Below are 22256 nucleotides of genomic sequence, written 5' to 3'. Positions count from 1 at the left end.
GGAAGTTCACTGTTTTCCTTTCTTTTTATTCAAGCCATTAGGTCCTTGAAGAGCGAAGCAGATTGGCAAGAGATCCTGAAGAAGGTGAAAGAGGAGGAAGAGGAGTCATCAGTTCCTACAGATCTCTTTAAGGTAAAGACACAGTATGTGTAGTTTAATGCGGTGAGTGATATCATGAAAATGCCATATTCCTAAGAAATAATTTGGGGAAGTCAGTCACGGTTATTCAAAATTATTTCCTTGATTTGTTTTTTTTAGGTTTCTTTTCCTTTCTCCCTCTAGTTTAAAAAAATAAGAATGATAAATAATAATCATACTATTATACAAATCTTGTTAAGTTAGACAATGCACCAGTCACAAGTATGTGAGCCATGAGTTGTCATACTGGGAAGAATCCCTGGTTCTGATCTTTTATAATGGCATATCCAGTTGATCACCAGCTGATCTTTTGGATTACTGGCTTTCTAGAGCAGTGCAGGGTTGCTACAGTCTCTCTAATTCTGTGAGTACGTTGAAAGTTTAACATGTGTAACATCTAATCTGCAATCTGATACAGTTACACATGGTGTATAAGGTGTCCTGTTATATTCTGAGTGTTAGCAAATGTACTAATGAGTCTGAATTTAAGTATATGTATTGATAGAAAAAAAAAAAATAAATCTTGACACATTTTGGGAAGTAGGAATGTAAATTTAGCCCTTCAAGTTCTTAGTTCATTTTTCTCAGCTTCGTTTGGACCCATAAGCAGAATAGAAGAGGAGGTCCTGGCTGTTGCTCTTGAACATGTCGGGTCATATACAGAGCAGAATATATATAATTGTGGAGCAGGAAGCCCTGTTTTGCAGATTTTTGTTAGGCTGAAAATGGAGACTTTTACAGTTCTCTTTTAGTGTAGCTCGTGATGAGCGCTAAAGGTTAGGGGAAAAGAACCCAATTTTTATTGATTTACCAGACCACCCTGTATTGTGAAATCTTGCTTCTGTGGGGAGAACATCAGAGGAGGAAATCTTGAGGACTCAGTTTCCTAAAACTCATAGAAAACTGTTGGTCCCACAGACCGTAGTTGGCCTTTTCTTTTTATTATAGAGAGGTTGCTGGTACTCTGACCTGTTGGTTTCTTAGAGTGAACTAATGAAAACTCAAGTTATCCAGTTCAGTTGAATTATGTAAGGTATGTCTTTTTTTGATGGAGAAAGGCAGGTAATCACTCTGATACTTCATTTTTCAGGATAAACCTGTGATTGGAGTGCATTCGTTCTCTGAAGGCATGAAGTTAGAAGCTTTGGACCCAGTGGCTCCTTTTGTAATCTCTCCTGCTACAGTTCTCAAGGTACCAGGGTTCTTTAACTTGTCCTGCTAAGATTCAATTCTATTGCCACTTCTGTTCTTAAATGCTCAGGAAAGTCTCATCAACTGGTTATCTTAAAATCTTGAACTAGTTTTCAAATTCAGTGTTTTGTTTGTCTCCATTAGGGGACAGGTTGCTGTGAAAAAAAATCTTAACTGCTGATGGTGAAGACATTGGATTTGAAAGGAGGGAAAATGTTCCAAAAAGATACAAGCTCAAAAGATGAAATGGCTAAAATTGTCAAACACGGATTTTTAAAATTAGATATAATCCCTCATAATCCAAATATCCAGTGGAATATAGATTCTGGGGTTTTGTTTTTGCAAAAGTTAATGTCATTACTGTATAAGCTCTGACGTTTATGTGGCTTGATCTTCAAACAAGGGCCCACACATGGCTTTAAAAGCTGAAATGAAAACTCCCCAACATAATCAGGTTTTGAGCAACTTCTATCTTCCTGTTTTAGTAAGAAGCTGGATGGTTCTAAAGAGACCTGCTTTGGTGTAGTTAAACAAGTGTTGCTGTGCAAATAAAACCAGAACATGTTTTAAAATCTTTTCTTGTGTATTTTCCAGGAAATGTTGCTTTTTTTTCAGGACAGATAGTCTCTCAATATAACCATTGCGCAGTGTTGCTGTTTAATAAAATTATCAGAATGGGGCAGAGGAAGCAATAGATCGGAATATGCTACTTATAAGACTATGTGGTTCTGTTTTGGCTAAATACAGGTGTACAATGAAAAATATTTCATGATAGAGATTGATGACTTGAGACCAGAGCGTACGACCAGCCAGTCTTACATTTGTCATGTCAACAGTGCTGGTATTTTCCCTGTGCAATGGAGTCTGAAGAACGGCTTGCATCTCAGTCCCCCACCAGGTATGTTTGTGCAAGCTTGTCATACTCTCTCCTCCTTCGACGAAACAGATTGCCAATCCCCAGAGCGCCGTGTTTAGGACAACACTTCTGCAAAATAATTACATGTAGTAGCACAAGCAAAGAACAATAAAGATCAAATTCTGAGAAGCAGGAGTTTTGAGTTACTGAAACTGAAGTTTCCTGGGTGCGTGCCTAGATTTGAGAAGATGACAGTGGCTGGGGGATGCTGGTCATGCATAGAATCCTGAACACTTGAACGAATGGAGTATGTGTTCCAAGGCAATGTTGATATCAGCATTAATTAATATGATATCAGAAGCCTATAGTCTTTGCATTGGATTTTTGCTTCTGGTCAAAATGGAAGGTTGTTATCCAATGTCTTAAAATATTTTTAGAATATCTTATCGCTAGAAGTTAATGAAGTATTTTTTTTCAAAGGACCTATCAGGCAAGGTAGCAGATTGCTGAAACATTGCTTCAGGACATAAGGGAATTGGGGAGTGATCCTCAGCTACTGAAATATTTATGCATTTTCTCAAAATGGAAATGTCAATGGTATTGTAAAACCAGGGACTGAGTCCTCTTACTTACTGCCACAGAATTCAGAATGTTTTGTTTTAGCTGCTCATGACATCAGAGGAGCAAAGAGCATAGGATGTTTGTCTTTTGCCTTTGCTCGGGTAGGGTACAAAGAGTGGCTTTGGTTGACCCAGCATTACCTAGAATTTTGCATGTGAAAGATGAAATCTTGCTTTCTAGGTGTGTGACTGGAGCTCACAAAGATTTTAAGCTTTTCTTCTCATAGCCCCCCCGGAAATGGTGGGCATCCTGAATTGTCTCAGGAGTCCTACTGGCACGGAGAAAACTGAGAAAAATAAATAGGTTAAGCCCTGTGGTTAGGCCCTCCCTGGAGGGTAGTTGAACTTCATGGTTTTAGGTTGTCATGTTAATACTATATTCTTAGACTAGTTTTAAAATTTTGCTTGATTTCTTAAACCCTTGTCACAGGTATTCCTTCTAGGGGAGCGCTTCCAACGTCCTACTGGAATAACTGCTGCAGTTGTCTCCTTGGTGATACACTGCCAGCCTCAAACTGTCACAGCAGCCCACTGCTGCACCCGGTTCCTGTCAGTTATTTGAGTTTATTAGATCACAGGGAAGTGAAGTATTTCCCCCCAAAAGAATTTAATTTGTCTTTTTCTTGGAGAGATGCTCTGCCTCCTGATGGGCTCCATGTTAAGACTCTTCCCTTCAAATGTGTGCAGATTTACAGCTGTGAGCAAACTTGATGAGCCTCTTAGGACGAAGAACTGCTCTCTTTAATGACTTGGTATTTAACATGTGTTTGAGAGACTAATATATTGGTATTGAGCGCATTTGGGTGCTCTATTTAAAAAAAATAAAATTTAAATGACTCATTTGTTCTCATGCTGTTAAACTAACCCCTTTGTTTTTTCTTCGCTTAGGTTATCCTGGGCAGGACTTCGATTGGGCTGACTACCTCAAACAATGTGGTGCTGAGGCAGCTCCCCAGAGCTGCTTCCCTTCGGTAAGCTTCTCTTGCAGAAAAATGTCTCTTCTGTCACGTGAATGACACTCTTGATTCCAGGGAGAAGAACCTTTTGCATGTTTTTGACTTAAATTGCCTGTGATAACTGAGGAAACAGAAGAGTTAAGAAACTGCAAATGTATGTGAACAGTAGTAGGGGCATGCCAGCTTCCTAGACAAGGAAGTGGTGGACCAAATGTGATAAAGCAGATCGAAAAGAAATGAATGTTTTGTAAAATTGAGATGTGCAAGAGTCCATAGAATAGTCATAAAACAGCATCAATCCTTGGCACTCCTGTAATTGTGGAAACAGGGCCTTTTAATAGACCTTGTTTTCATTTACTTAGTGTACTATTTCAATCTTCCTTCCTTTCAGCTTGAAAAATTCATTCCATTGTACTAATCAATACCAAGTCATCTTAAATTAGTACCAAATAATCATTTTGCATTAATCAGTGCCTGAAGTACTTGCTAGATTTTGGGCTTTTGTTGATTCAGTGACAGTGTTGCTGTCTCCCAAAGCAGAATACCTTGTCAAGTAGAAAAGGTTACTATTAACACCTGCCTTCCAATTCCATTTACTGTACTTGGGCTATTGCAGTGCTTAGGGGAAGAAATTAAAGTGAATAATTACCATTTTTTGAAGAAGGTGTTGCTGGCTATGAATTCTTGTTGCCTTTGTTCTGTCTTGTAAGCTGTGGCATCTTAGAACAGGTCATTGAATTTATTATCCCTTTTCTGAGAAGAGTTGATCACTGTAGGCTAGTTACAGAATTTGTAATGTATTGATCTTGTAATTATGTTGCAGAGTGGCTGTGGGAGGAAGACTCCTCTGTCTGGCTGTTACTTCTTATCTTTAATTCAGGCGCTTCAGAGGTGGATAAATATGTATTCTTACGGTTTAGGAATTTTTCAATAAATGGGGACTAAGTTGGTGAATAAAGTAAAATCCTACTTATCCAAAAAATGTAAAATGAAAAGAAAGCTTCCTTTGCTGTCTGCCAGAACTCATTTGGATGATGCAGGAATGTTACTTGCATGCATAAAATGGATTTCCAAGCTAACATAATAAAATAGAGAGCCTGGTCAATCAGACTTATCACTTAGGTAGCAAGCAGCAGAGAAGTCCTGGTTGCTTAGAAAGCACTCAATCCTTTCAGTGAGTGTCAGCATCCTTATTTTTGAGTACAAACATGTTTTTTTCTAGGTGTGTCTATAGGGCCTATTTTTTTTAACTTAAGTTCTTTGTAGTTCCTAATATATCTTACTTGTATTCAATGTGCTAATTAACTGAAATCTCAGATTGCCTGAGTATCTTTCCATGTTACTCAAACACTGAAGCTTTTGTGTTGCTCCTGTTCATGGCTATTCATATCATATACTGGATATACAGATGGTATTTTACAGAAGTATTGTGTCTTTTTCCTAGTTAACTTCTTCTGACCATGGATTTAAAGAGAATATGAAGCTTGAGGCTGTGAACCCAGTTGATCCTGAAGAAGTTTGCATTGCTACAGTCACCAAGTTGAAAGATTCCTACCTCTGGCTTCAGCTGGAAGGTAAGCCTGATGAGGGAGGAGAGTAGCATTTGCCTTGATTCTTCTGTAGTACCATCATCAAACCTGAAGAGTATCTGGAGCAAACTCATTGCCTGCTGAATATGGGCAGCAAATCGCCATTTCCTCAATGAAAACACAGCAAAAAGCCATTTGCGTTGTCTGTTTCCCAGTTAGCTTTGGATGACAGTGCTTATTTAAGCCAGGCGAAAATGGCATTTGGGCATTGCAGTGTGTCAGTGCTAGGCTGGTGCCCTGTGCAAAGTGCTGATCAGTGTCTTTTAGAAAGCAAGGGTCTTGTAACGTTTATACAAACGAGTGACTTGCATTCTGAGCAAGCTTTGACCAGACCTAGGAAGAAAACTTTTAATAGAGGTTCTTCATTAAGATAGAATAGGCCTATGTCAGCTGTTCTCCATTATAATCCCATTTCTTGATTGGAAGCACATCAGCATAGACTTATTATGCACTGTGCATCTCTGCTAAACTGTGGATGGCAAACTCCCATCTCCAGCCTTTAGGAGGAAGCAAAGTAAAGAATCTGGTCAATAAAAGGGGATGAATTAACAATTGATAGTGTGTTCCAGATACACCGTAAGTAAAAGCAGCTTCACTGGCAAACATATAGCAAGCACTAACCAAAAGAGGTTTTTTTTTATTTTTATGAGTTGTTTCATTTTTTGCTTCTCTAAACTGAACAGGCTCCAAGAAGCCCGTCCCTGACTGTATAGTGAGCGTGGAATCAATGAATATATTTCCGGTGGGTTGGTGTGAGACGAATGGATATCAGCTCAGACCTCCTCGCAAAGCAATAGGTATCAGTTCTGTTCTATTTGCAATGGTTAGCTGGGTCGGTAGAGGTGGCGAGACCTTCAAGAGCAGGCTACTGCATTGCTGGCATCACTGAATTTGGAAACATTCACCACGTACACAGAATCCATGCCTTGTGCAACTGTTCTCCTGGCTGTTAGGTGCAGTTGGAATCCATACAACTCCAAAACAGGCAGTGTTGGCTTGAGACCTTTGCATGCTGTGTGAGCACGTGGAAATGATCTGTTAATCTAATAAAGAAATCATATCTGTGTGCATGCACACACCCCCACGCTGTGCATATACTTTTTTCTGAGCTGTTCTTGCCATGTGTCTGACCCTGATACTGATTTTACGCTTGCACTTGCGCAAGTAAAATTAATGTCATAACAAAACAATGTTGAGTGTGTATATGTTTTGGCGTTGAAATAAAGGGGCCTAGCTTTCTAAATGGGCCAGGTGGTTACGATCCCTTAATAACAAAATGTTGAAAAGTTAATCAAACCTGTTTTAACTAGTAGGTAGCATACAGTAGTGTCGTCTCTCAAATGGTGAGCTCTGTTTGTTAAAGTTTAATGGGAGCTGGAGAAACTGAAGAATTTTCTGAATGTTTATTAAGTAAGATAATAAAATTGTAAGATTGGAATGAGCTGCCCCTTACTGGAAGTCAAAGCAAGAGAAACTTATCTGAGACATGTCTGCACTGCAACGGACTGAGGAGGAAGCAGGGGAAACCTAATTAGGGAAAAGATGCTTTAAAAAAAAATCCAGACATTTGTTGGGGACAAAGCCTGAAATTGCAGAAGAGGCACATCTTGCATTGCCTTGTTTAGTATTATTACCTTACTGTGAAAGCCCGAATTAGGAAGTGCACCCATCACCTAGTTGACTTTTAGTTGCAACACTGTTTTTTCTCCATAGCAATTGCCTTAAGTCGTAACATGTTTCTAACCAGCTGATTTCGTTCCATTTTGTGGTTAAACAGGATTGAAGTTCCCTGTGCCAGTAGAGTGGCGAGTTGGGCCTATGAAGCTAACCTTTGGTTAGGTTTCGGCACCTTTGGGTGCTGAAAAGGGAAGCATATCATTCGTTTTTGGCTGGTATTAAAGGTAGTTTAGGGACTATGATGCAAAGAAAGGTGTGCAAAAGGTGAGATTTCCTAGAAGACTGGGTATATGCGTGCCTGATTTAATGAACTTTTAGTGAAAATTGAAGTAAACCTTTTGGGTTACTTCACGTTACAGGGGCCAGCATGTCTCTAGTGCAGATGGGTGAGCTATCTTAACACTGGGGGGACTTTGAACATAGATTCTTTTTGGCGTATAACTTAGAGGAAATGAGTCTACTACATATATTTTTATATTTTCGTCTTCTTCCTTTCAGTAAACAAGCAGAAAAAAATTGCAGTAGTTCAACCAGAGAAACAGTAAGTAACAGGTTTTTTTCTTTTATTTGTTATTGAGGCTTGGGAGGGTTTTTTTTCTTTTTCTGATTGGTAAATCATGTTTCTCAGGGGAGATTTAGCTTTACAGAAGTGCTATACTGAGGGTTGAGAGATTCCACAATCCGTTTATCTTAGTGCTGGTAGTTGCTGTTGATGTAGAAAAAGACCTCTTGCACTGCTCTAGTAGGAGATAGAAAGCATGGAATCTGTTTTTTAACAATGATAGTGCAGCCAAGATGAATTATTGAATAGGTCGAGTCATTGAAGTTCTGGGGTTGAAAGTGTTGCTCTTTCATTTCTAAAAGTTTGCAGTATCTGTGAGTATTGGAGGGCGTTCAAGAAAAAATAGCCTGATCTTAAGACTTTGTAAGATTGGGCTTGAGCCTTTTTTTTTTAATGGCGATTAATAGGGAAAATAAATGGATTCCCTTTTGGATGTATTCCCAAATAATACAGTTTCTGTAATGAAATATGCTTAGAAAATGTGGCTGCCTTAATGTGTAGCTGTGATTTTGCACAGTTGATCAGAAAATTTGGCTTTAGTGTGAGTTATTTAGTAGATTAACTTCTAATAGTTCCTTCCCAGATTAAATTTGTCCCAGACTAGCCAAAAAGGAGAGTTCTGCTAATACCTATAATTCATCTATAAACTCTCTGTCATGCATATGAAACTCCTTCATGTGAGCCTGCTCAGAAACGCTCAGTAGAATGCCTGACAGTTTGTTTTATTGACTCTTACAGCTTGACAAACACCAGATCTGTCAGTAGTCTTGCCAATGTTTTCATTGCTCCTAAAATACTGAGCAGGCTGTTCTTCCATGATTTGTAATTGGAATTCTTACTGGAGTAGTTGAGTCATTTTGGTTGTATTTCGTTTAAGACCCATCTTTTTCAAAATGCCTGAGGTAAGACTGTACTCTGCCTTGGGCCATGAAGTGTGAAATGAAGTTAAAAGGAGGCAGAAAATGTAAAGTATTGTCAGTGGCTTTGTGTGGTGTCTTCATCAGCATGGGAGCCCATGTACTTCAAGCAAGGAAGGATGGGTGCTAGCTGTAGGAGTACAGTAGTCCTTTCCAAATTGAATTTGATAGTCCTTGCATGTTATTATTGTGAAACAGTGGAGGTATAAAAAGCAGATTAATAGGCTGGGCCTGGAGGAAAAAAAAACAACTTAATGGTTAGGGTTTAGTAACTGAGAGGTGACTATCCTTACCATCTGTCCCTTTTCCCAATCTTCTTTTCATTTCAGAATTTTGTCTTCAAGGACAGTTCACGATGGCCTAAAGAACCAGGAACTGAACTCTTCTGACTCAGGTATTGATCAGAGAGGGCAGGCTAACAAAGACAAAACCCTGTAACAGTTCAGCTGCCTCATTCTTCAGCTGCTCAACACCCTTCTGTTAGGAGAAGGGAGGGGAGCAAAGGGTTTGAAGATTTTCATCCCTTGATGATTTCTTGAACTTCAAAAAAGAATGAAACAAACAAAACCATACAATTACTTGTGTCCTGCAATTGATATCTTCATTAAACCTGAAAATTAGATTTTTTACACCAGAACTTCCCCCCCTCCCCAGCAGAGGATATGTGGAGCCAAACGTGTACTATGACCTATGCAGATGATTTTTTTTATTGTCACCTGTTATGTTTAATAATGTTGGGAGAAACATAACAGGCGCACTGCATCTGTGCTCTTGAGTTGTGACATTCTAGCTTTGGGAAGCAGGTTTGTCTGGTTTTTATGATAACTTCATCATTATGATAAACAAAAGCAATTCAAACAGTAAACTGCTTTGTGTGCCAGATGGCGAAATCTAATAATTTTCTAAACTGTTGCAAGAATGAATATGATGAATAAGTACATCTGCTGGTGAAACAGTCATACACATCTATCTGGCAACAAAATGCTTCTTCTGCTGTTTTCTGTACAGTTAAATGCACATCTGAAGTTGCACCAAATGCAAGCTTTATAGAACTGATTCATGCTTGCTTAGCATTTTAATTGGCTTTTAATAGACCCATAATGTAAATTTGACTTCGTTTGTTTATCTGCCAGTTATCAACTACTGAATTTAAGATCTTTAAGTGCTAGTGTTGCTCAATCAAGAAAAACTACAACACTGCTAGGGTAAAACAATTTTATATTTATACATAAGTATCTTGCAATACATATTACACATAACTTTAATTTTGAGCGGCGTTGAACGGCTTAATAGGTTTAGAAAACTTGATGTCACTTCATCAAAGGTCACATTATCAGTTGCTGTACCTTTTGTTTGCTGATTGAGGGAAAAGAGTCTAAAAATGCAAAGCAATGTGATATTGCAGTTTAGGATAAACAGTGGATAAACTTTGCCAGCTTCTCTGGTGGCAGAAGTTTGGGGCAGAGATAATTACTTGACTGGGAAATGTATCCATAATTGCTGTGTAGGAAATGCTTCTGCTACCAAAACGTTGGGACTGTCGTCGTCTTGGCTGTTGTCACAGCTGTAATACCATGAAGCATCAGACTAGCCAGGAAGAAATGTTTCTCTTCTGATAAATGACCAACTTTATTTCCTATAGTTTGACAATTTGCAAGAACACCTCTGAAGTATGAAAAATATTTTGGCAACATCGAGCAACTAGTGCTGTCATTGCAAATGTGATGCTGAAACTACCCCAAATTCGTGCCATTCAAGACCTTTACACCTCCCTTTTTACAGCAGGCAAAATATTACGTACTGCAAGAAGTTGTTCTTTGCTGGGGAAATTGTAGCGTGTGATTTGAATCTTTACTTTCTTGTTTCTCAGTGGTAATTAATGGAAAATACTGCTGCCCAAAGATCTACTTCAATCACCGGTGCTTCTCAGGGCCTTACCTAAACAAAGGCAGGATTGCAGAGCTTCCTCAGTCGGTGGGACCTGGCAACTGTGTTCTTGTTCTGAAAGAGGTGAGGTGGTCGTACATAGTGGACCCGCGTATAGCAGTGTGTCATCAACGCTAGAGTGCCTCTTTAATTATAGATGAGTAGTTAATAATTTTAAGCTGATAGTGAGTAAAGAGTGGTTTTTGTATAAAATCAAGTATAAATCACGAACTGTTCTATGAATGGCTGGAACCTCTGGTTTATCTGAGTTACAGTCAGCCTTCACTGCTAAACTTTATTTTAGGTTAAAAGAGAGTAACCTGTAATTACCACAATCAAAGGACTTAGTATCTTTTTATAGCTGTAATAAATGCATCAATTTTAATTAACAGAATTTAGCTTCAGATAATCCCAAAACTCCTTTACAGTTTGCACTGTTGATGTTAAAACAGAGGAAATACGGATTTTATTAGTAGAGATGGCAAACTGGTTTTGGTAATTGGAAAATTAAAAGAATTCTCTGTGTTTTTTAAGTTGGATATGATTTGCAAAGATCAAATAAAATTGTGGTTTTGCCTTCTATCCTAACTGAGGGAGGGGAAGAGGGAGGAAAAAGACATTCTTTAATGGCAAAGAGCCTCTTCTCCAGAAGGTGTTTCACAGAAAATTTACAGATACTTTAATGCAATAATTATTTTTCAAAAATCTCAAAAAAAGGTCATGGGGTAGTTATTATCTGACCTGAGAGGCTGAAAGTTTCCCGAGGCATAACTATATGTGCACACTTCAGCTCTCATGAAACAATCACTTTAAATGCAGGAATTGGCTCAACATCTGTGGAATCTTTACCTTCCCTACCACACGCCATAACTGGGAGAGACCTTAAGAAAGGTCTCACACAATTTCTGGCACAATTGCTCTAAAACTAGAGTCCAGCAGACAAGAGTCATGCTCATTATTGAAAAACTTCCATTTTTGCATGCAGAAAAGTACCCCATCCTTTCCGCAAGTTTCAGTACTCTCATGTGAGCACTGCAGAAGAGCAAGTGTGAAATTCGGTGGCAGCTTCATTTAACCTTGAAGGTTTAACCTGCTTCACTGCCTCAAAGCATAAAGTATGCACAATTCCTCCTGATGTAAAGATGCTGAGTGTTGCTAAAAGTTCAACCAATATGCTTAGTTGTATTCGTTTCCATTATGCCTCTTGCTCAGTGTATGAATCCTAGAGTAAGTTTGTTACTTGCATTATATTTAATACTCTTCTTTTGAACTGTAGACCTCTGGACTGCTGCGTTAGTAGGACAAAAGCTGCAAGTTTCTTATGTCAGGGTTCTGATGCACCCAATTTGGGAATGATTTGGAATAAACACGTACTGAAAATAAGAAATACAATTTGAATGCATGTTTTCTACTGTCTGCCACTAACTTCAGGCTATTCACAACTTCGAGTTACTTTACAGGTCCAGAGAAATTCTTATTTTATTATAGTACAGGTCTTAGTGTGGTTCATGAAAGCAAAACAGAGGAGAGCTTAGGATTCTGCACTGATTTTGTAGCAAGTAGTGGGTTGGCAGGCAGCAAAATCCTGCAGGTTGTTTTGGCGCACCTTCACATGTCAAACAATCTTGAAGATAATCACTCAGATTTACCCAAGGTTATGCAAGTTTTGTGGTATTCAGCCCCCAGGGTTTAATTTAGTGACGTGTAATTCAAGGGCAATGACTTGGAAATAGCTAGATACACTCTTGACTCTGCAGACAAATCCCGAAGGTTTGGCGAGGCCCAAAGTGTCGGCTGCTCTCAGTTTTCATTTTGGCAGTATCTGGAGGTGTCTGTCATCCTGCTGTGAATGAGTACTTTGATGCTAGATAATTTGGATGAATAGAAGTAATTTCCTATTCTACTCTGGCACTTTAAAACAGATTTATTGCACAAATAACTTAAATGTATTTTCTCTTCTTCCCTCCTTCACCGTAGGTTCTCACTTTATTGATCAATGCAGCTTACAAACCTAGCCGTGTCCTGCGAGAACTGCAGTTGGATGAAGAGGCCGCATGGCATGGGCATGGAGAGACCCTGAAAGCCAAGTAAGTTCTTGTCCTGTTCCCTGCTTAGCTGCTCCCAGTGGCGAACTTCTCTGCAGTCTATGCTTTAACTTCGCACATTTCAGAGAAGGAAAAATGACTTCTAGCATATCAACATGTTGACAGCCATTAAACTGACAAATCTTTATAAACTTCTTTATGGATGTCTGGTGAAGTGCGTCTGATTTTAATGCTCCTTAACATGCCAGGTGTGCTCTGCTACCAACTTGTAAGCACCTAGTGGTGAAGTAAGAGTGGTGTGGTACTGGTACAGCATAGCATGTACACTGGCAGACCTGCGGGTGAGGTTTAAGATAATTTAATTCACCTGAAGATAGTTGTCAGCATTTTAAAGCAGAAGCACACGCTGCTTAGGAAGCTTCTCAGCTTCCATGGCACTTCCACACAAATTTCTCAGTGGAAGAAGATTCTTCTGAAATTAAGTTGTAGCAGTCCTCTGAAATGGCCTGGCTTGGAAGTCTTTCTCCAGTAGCCTACCCTAAAGCACTCCCTAGTTTTCCTGCTGAGCTTTTTGGGTTGGAGCTTCTTTGTAAGATTATTTTATTAGGAAAAAAGCAGTGATCATATTTGGATATATTTGATAAATCCAGATATTCCTTTATAGTCTAGTGATGGTCTTGTAATTAGGTTACTGTATATGTGTTCTAGAGATTAGATTTTCCCCGTGTGCCATAGCACACTTTCCTACATAGTTTTGAACGTGTCAGCAATTCTTGTTAATTTTTCATTTCATGTGTAAGACACCTTTCCATGTGTTGAAGGATTGCTCTGGATTTGGTGAATAGGAAGATCATATGAAAGGTTAATGTAAATAGAAGATGTAGCTGAAGAATAGAGAAAAAAAAATCGTTTGGTTTTACTGAAGTTGCTGTGTGCTTTCTTTTGCCACGGTAGTGACACCAGGACTACCTGGACTATGATGATATAGCTCTTTTTTCAGTGCATTATCTAGATACTTGCAGGCCTGAGACATCCCTAATAGATATCAGCACGTGCCGGTAGCTGTGCTGGGAGAACAAAGCAGAAATGATGAATGACTCTGGCAGATATTTCACAGTGCGGCTCTGTCAGTGTCGTAGCAAAGCTGCTGAACAAAAAGAAATCTTTTCTTAATTTAAATCAAACAAGAGCAATATGTGGAGTCATGGCAAGTGACTGTCCCTGACGCATTGTTCAGCAGTTAGATGAACGCCGATTGGAAATGTGACAGTAGTTCATTTGTTTGCCATAGTATATGCGTAGAATGGCTCACTAGAAGGTGTCCGCTGTTTCCTTTATTAGCTGAATTGGTGCACTCTGTCTTGGTTTTAGGGCCCAGCTGTCTACCTCACAGTGGACACTTCTGCAGTACCATAAATACAAAGAAAGAACAAACCATCTGTGAACAGAGGAAACAAAACACCTAAGCTCTGGGATAGTCCTCTCAGATGGTGTTTTACAGTTGCTGGCAGGGCAGTGTTGCTGTGGTTGGTACTGCAGGCATCTCTGGTGCTGGTTTTGTTTCTTTGCTTGAGGACCTGTCCTAAGAGACAGGACTGCCTGTTTCCGGGACTTGGTCAGTCCATCAAGTTCCTCATTGCTCAGGTTTTCCTTGAGTTTGATTTCAAAGCAATATTCTTGTACACCTCTCAATGAAGTACTTTTATCCTGGTAGTTAGAGGATGAATTATGACAATATTTTCAATGCTAGGTACAAAGGGAAGAGCTACCGTGCAACTGTGGAAGTTGTGAGGACGGCAGACCGGGTGGCAGATTTCTGTAGAAAAACGTGCATCAAGCTGGAATGTTGTCCAAACCTCTTTGGCCCTCAGATGGTGCTGGATAAGTGTTCAGAGAACTGCTCTGTCCTGACAAAGACTAAATACAGTGAGTAGGCTGCTGATCTCAAACTGAGGTGGGGCTTGGGGTGTTATATTTTTGGTTTACTTCTGACTTTGGCCACAGAAGGAATCCAAAATCCATTGCTTTGCTTACACAAGGAGCAGCTCAAGCACTACATACACAGGCCTACAAAATAGCCGTGTGCCAGGGTGTAGAGGAGAAAAAATTAATTCTGTATTAAGTGGTAGAACTGTGGCTTAACTTCTTGGTTTGTGCTTAAAGCTTTATCTTCTTAAGACAACTTTTGGGACAAGAACTGACTCTAATACTGTAATGTAGGTGGCACTGTAATTCTTTTACCAATTTGTTGTGGAACGAAATAAAACACCTTCAAGCTCTTTTCTTAGCTTTTAGGTTTTTAGGGTTTTTTTTAACTAACTTCAACCATTTGACACTGTGAGAACAAAAAATGCTTTGAGGCCATGTTTCAAAACTACAAAACATTACAAAAACTGTCATTAAATTGGACCAAATCTGTGGCTGATGATAAAATCTGATCATTTGGGGCTTCTCAGAGATAGAGGAATTAAATTTTTAGTGGGCAAATAAAATTGATTAGTAACTCTTCTTCCTTAAACCAAATTGAAGAGGAAAATATAGACATACACATTTTGAAGTTTTGCAGAATTGGGATTTCCATTGTGAAATATCCTTCTGCTGATTTTCCAGTCCTGATGATGCACAAACATAACTAGTGACATTGAAGGTGCATTTCAACATGCTGCTCATTTCTTCTGTCCTGGTAGCACACTATTATGGAAAACGGAAAAACAAGCGGATAGGCAGGCCTCCGGGTGGCCACAGTAACCTGGAAGTAGCCATGAAGAAACCAAATAAAAGACGGAAGAGACGAAAACATTTTTTTGTTCATAAGAAAAAACGTTCTTCTACTTCAGTGGATAACACTCCAGCTGGATCTCCCCAGGTATGAGACTGCCAACAACGTTAGTAGGTACGATATGTGATCTTTGACCAGCTACATTTGAAACAGCAAACTGTTAGTTCCTTGTAACCTCAGGTTACAACTGATAAATGAGTGGCCTTCGTAGCTTTTGTCCGAAACTTCCCATTATTTTTATTTCATCGCTTTTTTTTTTCCTGCCTCGTCAGGGCAGTGGAGGAGAAGAGGAGGATGACCAGGACGAGATAGATGAAGAATCTCTGACTGAAGATAGTACCTCAGAGCACCAAGATGAATTGCTTGAGGAATCAGAGGTATCGGAGAAGAAATCACTGTCATCCTCTCCTACACAGAGTGAACTGTCTCATTCCCTGGCTCAGGACCGAGACAAGCGGAAGAGGAAACTCAGGACCTTTTCCTTTTCTGATGATGAAAATAAACCTCCTTCGCCAAAGGTAACTTTGAATGTAGATTTGTGTTCTAGCTTGCTTACTGTTGGGCAAGCACAAATATCTTGGGCATATTAACCATCATACATGTGTTCTCATACTCTGTTACCCCATAAAGGGCATTGTGAAGACACTACAGAATAATTAAAAATCATTACTTTTATTACAGTCGTATTACAGGACTGTAGTATAGCCTAAACAGAAAGCTGTAGACAGAATGATTTCCATTTCTCAGCTGTTAGCACTCTTTGGTTCAACCTGAGCAGTGATGTGGTGTCGATCAAATCCTGGGTTTAGATCCCTGCTTACTGGCTGTAAGTGCTGTAGCCTCCACCCTCAGCACAGTGCTATTCTGCACACCTCTGCTAACAAAGAAACCTCTACAATTTAGAGCTTTATTTGGCAGCTGAATGTTTGAGTTGGGGGGGAGTAGAGGGGAGGGTTGGTCCATTGCATATGTAATATTTTGGGAATTCTTTTTGTGCTGGGCGGCTTGTCTAGGACATGAAGATGGAAGTTGCTGAAAAGCTGCAGCTGGACAGTAACCCTCTGGAATGGAGCGTGGCTGATGTTGTACGATTTCTCAAGTCCACTGACTGTGCACCGCTGGCAAGAATTTTCCTTGATCAGGTATGGTTTTCTGTCTGTTAAAATGTTGAATCTGTTACTTTGCTTCTTACCCTCTAATGAATCACAAGAAGAAACTAGTTTAAATTTTATAATACGGTAGCAAGGTAACAAATACATGACAACCTTTGCATCCAGAACAACAGTTTGGGAGAGGAGGATTCAGGGAATAGCCAGAATTTTTCAGGTTTCTTAGTCCTCAGTGGAGGACGTTTTGGTCTGGGGGGCATCCAAATCCCAAAACTATAGAGAATGCCTGCAACCAAGCAGCATGAAGGCAGGAGCCTGTTTTCTAGGTGATATAGTTTTGCCACTGTGTTGATTTTTCCAGATGGTAAATGTTTTCCATTCTGCAGGCTAACTGCAGGTATCACAACGTTGTACAGCTGCCCAACAAGTGAACATTTTTGTGCTGAAGTAATGACAACTAGAGTACAAACATGAGTCAAGTTAACATTGTTCTTCTATCTTGGCTAAAATTTCCCATAAAAAACCCATCATCTATCAAAACTATTACTGGAACTGGAGATGAGTATGGTTTGTGATAGATGTTCCTTGTAGAACCGCTGTTTCTCTAGAAAGACGTGAAGGTTAGATAGAGACTTTCTGCATTAAATTGTCTTTGTTTCTTCTACTAGGTTTATTTTTTAAAAATTACATCTCATGAGGTTCTGTCCCCTAGCCAGTGAATTTGAGCTTACATTTTAAGACAGGAGTTAATTTGTTGTGAGAGAGAGAGAGATTTTTTTTTTAAGCTGCCTGGAGTAGCATGAAAGAAACATCTGATTCAGAAATGGTCATGAATCTGAAATTACAGCAAGTCAAAGCTGAAGGAGCAGGGAAAATAAAAATGCAAAATCACTAATGAGTCTTTTGTCTTCTGACAGGAAATCGATGGCCAGGCACTGCTGCTGCTGACCCTGCCCACCGTTCAGGAGTGTATGGACTTGAAGCTTGGGCCAGCTATTAAACTTTGCCATCACATTGAAAGGGTCAAACTTGCCTTTTACCAGCAGTTCGCTAACTGAGGAGCAGCCAAGTTGAAGTGGACCTTTGAAGCACAACTACAAAAACATGCTCCTTTCTCTCTAGCAAGGAAAGCCAAATGAAGTTAAACTGGGGCCCTGGTGACCTAAGAGCATCTGTCAGCCTCAGTTTTTCACTTTCACAAAAGGAAGACAACATCTGGAGCAAAATGCCAATGCAAACACAGGGGCTACTCTTCCAGCTGCCAGCTCGGGAACACAATAGTCTCTTGCTCTATGGTTCCCTTTTTTTAATGTATTTTTTAATGATTACAGAAAAGTCTCCTCTGGTGGGAAATGACATTTCAATAGTTCTGTTGGCACGGAACTTTAAAAGGAGCAACGGATCCTGTTTACGTTAGCATGTAGGCTGCCAGAAATAACCTTTCTCTGTTCCTGATGATTCACAGAATCCCCTTCCCTCCCTGTGGACAAACACTTGCTTTACCACAGCACTGGCTTTGGAATGTGCTCTTTGCACATTCGTGTGTTAATGTTGAGTTTTTTAATGAATTTGTTCATTGTTAGGACAACAATGTGGCCACAGGGTTCTGAATGTACAGTATAGCAAGAGTGTGGTTCCTTTTGGGGCTTTTTTGGTTTATTTTGGTTTTTTGTTTCATTGTTTGGTTTTTGTTTTGTTTTTACTACCTCTGTAGCTTGAACAGTAGAAGTGATGAACTAAAAAGGGAGGGAACTACTACTTCTGGACAAATCGTCTGTAGCTGCACAGCAGTCTCTCTTCTGTAGGCACGGCAGGAGTACAAACCAGTATCAGCGTGGAGAGCTTCTGGTCCAAAGCTTTAGCGGAAACCTGTGTAGGCTTAACCTGGATGTTACCTTTTTCTCAGATGTCAGAAAACTTAATTATTTTGCACTTCTCTTACAGATGGGCTGTAGGGAAAAAGGAAGGAAAGAGAAAGTGCCTTTGCATTTTCTATGTTTTGGTTGTCAGATAATTTTAATTTTTTTTTAATTGTGAAGTTACTTCTTTTTTCTTACAGCAAACAATTGGGCCATGTACACAGAGCCTGTCAGCAGACTTTTGCTTTGCTACCTGAACAGCTTTTTAGGGAATAAACTAAGAAAACAGCAATCAGTGGAGGACTGCAGCTTAGCTCTGCCAGCGTTTGCATACTGGAAACTATCTTACGAGCATGACTTTGTATTTTTAACTATTTACAGCTGCTCAGGATCAGACTTGATGAAAGTGTGGGGGGTTGGGAAGGAGTTTGTGTGCTTTTTTTTTTTTTTAGAGTAAAGGAAAAGGACCAGAGAGACATCTAGTTCCATCAATAGACTCACAGTAGGATGAACTGCTGACTTTAATTTTCCAGGGTAATAAAACCCAATCAGCCACTTGCTGCATACCTGTGCTTTACAATTTAAGTAACAGGGCTTACCTTACTTTCCATTAAAGATGTGGGAAATCTGCATCAGGCTCAAGATTTGCATCAAATAAGTGTAAGGTTTCAGATGGCTCGCATTTGTTCTGTCTGTCTGTTCTCCGAGTATTGGAAGGAGCACAGGCAGGAGCTTTATGCATGCAGCCCTGGTCCTTTATCTCCTATTCAGATACATTTCTGCAGAAATCCCCTGGCATTTGAGGTAGGAAGGTGCTCACTGCAGGAATTTGTTTTAGAAAGATGCCTGTGCTGGTTTCTGATAAACACTGGTTACTCTGGTCAAATAGATTGATTCGCGGGTCTCTTAGGCCTAATGTGATCGGATATTCTGATGCTGTGAGCTGTAGGATGCAGCGAGGAGGTCATCTGGAAACCAAGAGCTGAGTTTGCATAATCTACGTGTCTGTATCTGCCACAGAGGTGTTGAGGGGGAGCTGCCTCTAATGAAAATTGTTTAGAGTAAGCAAAGCTAAATAACTGGGGTGTATTTCTTTTGCCCCTTAGAATAACTGCCTAATCAACTGCCTAGTCAAGGCAGAACTATTTACAGAAGTGCTAAAATCAGATAATTTTTTTCCATTCCAGAATCAAAACATAAATGTCAGACAGACGGTTTACTAGCTGAGTATTCTTGAGGGAGGGAGGGAGGGTGGGCAGTGTGTAGCTAGGACAAGTTTTTTTTCTCCCAAGTTGTAAGCAGAGTCTGAAAACATAATTAAATAGAAATCAAAGTGCCCCCACCTTTCTTCCTCACACCAGATACGTGGCCAACAAATGGATGTTTTGGCTCTTCATGTTGTGCTTAGGTCATCTGCCTTTACTCTGTTCCCTTGGGACAAGCTCAGTGATAAGCCATTAGGCCTGAAAAAATTTTTGAAAGGAGCATTGCTGCTTTGCTGTCAGCATCTTGTCTTGAGAAATTCGACCAGCAGAAAACTTCTGAGCTGGAAGATGATGCTTTTGGATCATATTTGTCATTCTTCAGGGTTTCCAGAATTCTATTGCACTGATGCCTAGCAGAATTGGCCTGCACAGCCAGGAGATGTTGCTTCCACCTTTCCCCGTGGACAGATAGATGTCTTTTTCAGTAGTTATCGGGAGAGAAAAGAGCTTTAAGGGTAGGTTAGTGAACCTGTTAACACGGCACCAAGGGTTTTAGGTACAAATGTCATACTTCTTTTTCTCACTAAATGAAGCAGTCAGCAGTTTGAGAGGTTAGTGGTATACTCACTGGTCACCTTTGGTGTGTTTTATAGGCTGGGTTTTTCTGCCTTGTTTTGGGAGGCACTGACAGTCTGGTCCCAATGGGATCTATTTTTGTTGAGATTTTCAGAAGGGATGTTTTCATTATTTGTGAAATGTTTTTATGCTGCACACGGGTACTGTACACTCTGTTTCCTGGAAAAAAGATGCACTCTGTTTTATTGCTGGATTTAAAAGGGATAATTGGGGCTTTGTCTTGATGGATGGTGTTTCTACTTGGCTCTGTTTCAAGTTCCTCTTTCTCTATGCGTGGCAGATAACACAACTGCACTTGTATTTGTTCATCTTACTCCAACATAACATGAAATCAGCTCACGTGCTGCTTTAGTTGCTCTGTTTCTTCAAAACTGGATTTTGGGTAGCCGAGGGCTGACTCTTGGCTTTGGGTGATACCGATGTTTCATGAGCAGGAGTTGCTGGGACTGCAGTAATTTAGGCTTCAGGGATTTGTTCTGTCCTCTACCACATCCATTCACCATAAGATATGACAAAGTTGGAGTCCAGGAGAAAGGCAGTGGTGTCTTGCATAAATGTCTTCAGTACAAGAAAATGAGCCCTCCACTGGGCCTCGTGTACTGTTTATGTGGGTGGTAAAAGGAGATTACCCTTGGGCTGACCCATTGAGGGTTTGTATTCTTGCTTCTTTTACTTTCACATGCGTTGTACACTCTTGGTTTTGCACGTCATAGCGTTAGAAACCTGGTGGTGCCTCCCTGTGGCACTCGTACTGTGCTAAGCTTAGCCTTGTTAGGCAGAAAGATTTTTTTAGTTACTATAGCGTGGTTTCTGCACCACACAAGAAATCCATAATAGAGAAGTACTTGACCTGCAAGAAAGTCATGGAAGGTTAATGTGGTAGAATTGTCCCCCAAAGTATGAGCAGTTTGCAGTCCAGCCTAAACTGAAAGCAATGCTTCCAGAACAGGAGAGGTACAGCACTGATCTTGGTGGATGAAGACTACTTTTTCTAACGCTAAACATTTCTGAGAGTTGCTCTTTGAGGAATGAAATAAAAAGCAGATTCATTTGTGTGTGGTATAGAACTCCAGGAGCATTTGCAGTCTCTCCTGGGATTACTGGAAACAGTACACACAGAGTTCGGGAGTGGTTGTTAAGATTACTTTTCTCGTCACAACTTTCAGCAGTATTTTGTTGTTGTTTTAGGATTTGCTAGTGTTTATTCTTGGTTACAATGATGCTTTAAAGGAGGGAAGGAGTACTTAGCTGCTAGGTCCACAGAAGTGTAAATATATTTACAGTTGATTGGACTGAGCACTCCATTCTTCTGTATAAAGTACAAAGACTCGGTACCTTGTTAGCAAAAGGCAAAGTGGCTTGCAAGATTTTTGAATGTAATGGAATGGGCTTCGAAACTATCACGCTCAAGTTGGAGACTGGATACCTTTGGACCAAATTTGTTGTTGGAGGAGAAGTTACTAGATGAAGTAGCCTTACCAGAAAGCCAAAAATACGATGATCCTATACAAAGCTACTCCTTAACCAGGCCTGTCACATAGTGGCAGACTGGTTACTGCCTACTGTGAGCTCAAATTACCTAAAATTAACTAAGCACAAAGACATAGGCTCTGTCAGGAGACTTCAGATGTTGGTTGAAGGCTCCTTTTTAAAGGGATTGTGTGCTGAACCCACATTTTAGAGTGCTGCCAGCCTTCCCCAAACATGCATGTAGCCTTGTTTTCAAAGGCAACCTTTTGGGTGAAGGATTAGAATGGGACTCGGGAACACCAGATACAACAAGCCTCTCTTATTGTTACGTGTTTTTCTAAAAAAAAAATAATAATAATTATCCGTATGAAATATAGCAAAAATGAGTTAAGGTTTTTGACACTTTGTCTCCACGGTCATTTCTAGCTTCCTCAATGTCACATCTGTTGTCCTGAAATGCACCAGACACATAAGTGGACTTTTCGATGAGAAGACAAATGTATTGTGTTAGGTGCAAAGCCAGCAGTGTTTGGCTCAGCTTTAAGCCATGGAAGCGAGCAGGTCTTGCGCTGAAAAAATTCAGAGGCAGTAGGTCTAACTGAGTTAGCACAAACACGGGCACAGAGCTTGTGGAAGTCCTCGAGCCTTGCACAGCTCAAGAGGAACAGGCCTTCTGCTTGAGACACGGGGACGGCTCGCTCAAGGTGTGTGAACGAACAAT

The 22256-nt window shown here is 40.0% G+C and overlaps 1 protein-coding gene across 1 annotated transcript in view; it reads left to right on the top strand.

Moving 5' to 3' along the window:
• The window catches only part of SFMBT1 (Scm like with four mbt domains 1), a 74313-nt gene extending 56770 nt beyond the window's left edge, over positions 1 to 17543 (top strand). The window contains exons 7-21 of the mRNA XM_074602998.1: positions 35 to 132; positions 1229 to 1330; positions 2077 to 2227; positions 3694 to 3776; positions 5206 to 5335; positions 6034 to 6147; positions 7526 to 7568; positions 8836 to 8900; positions 10377 to 10516; positions 12410 to 12519; positions 14228 to 14403; positions 15165 to 15343; positions 15529 to 15774; positions 16270 to 16398; positions 17283 to 17543. Coding sequence (XP_074459099.1) covers positions 35 to 132; positions 1229 to 1330; positions 2077 to 2227; positions 3694 to 3776; positions 5206 to 5335; positions 6034 to 6147; positions 7526 to 7568; positions 8836 to 8900; positions 10377 to 10516; positions 12410 to 12519; positions 14228 to 14403; positions 15165 to 15343; positions 15529 to 15774; positions 16270 to 16398; positions 17283 to 17423 — 1907 coding nt within the window. The 3' untranslated portion in view covers positions 17424 to 17543. The remainder of the gene's footprint in view (positions 1 to 34; positions 133 to 1228; positions 1331 to 2076; positions 2228 to 3693; positions 3777 to 5205; positions 5336 to 6033; positions 6148 to 7525; positions 7569 to 8835; positions 8901 to 10376; positions 10517 to 12409; positions 12520 to 14227; positions 14404 to 15164; positions 15344 to 15528; positions 15775 to 16269; positions 16399 to 17282) is intronic.
• The last annotated feature ends 4713 nt before the right edge of the window (positions 17544 to 22256 follow it).

Source organism: Larus michahellis, chromosome 10 (assembly GCF_964199755.1).
Source record: "Larus michahellis chromosome 10, bLarMic1.1, whole genome shotgun sequence".
In the NCBI taxonomy this organism is placed as follows: Eukaryota; Metazoa; Chordata; class Aves; order Charadriiformes; family Laridae; genus Larus; species Larus michahellis.
Note: the sequence above shows the minus strand (reverse complement) of the source record. Positions and strands in the feature narration are given on the sequence as shown.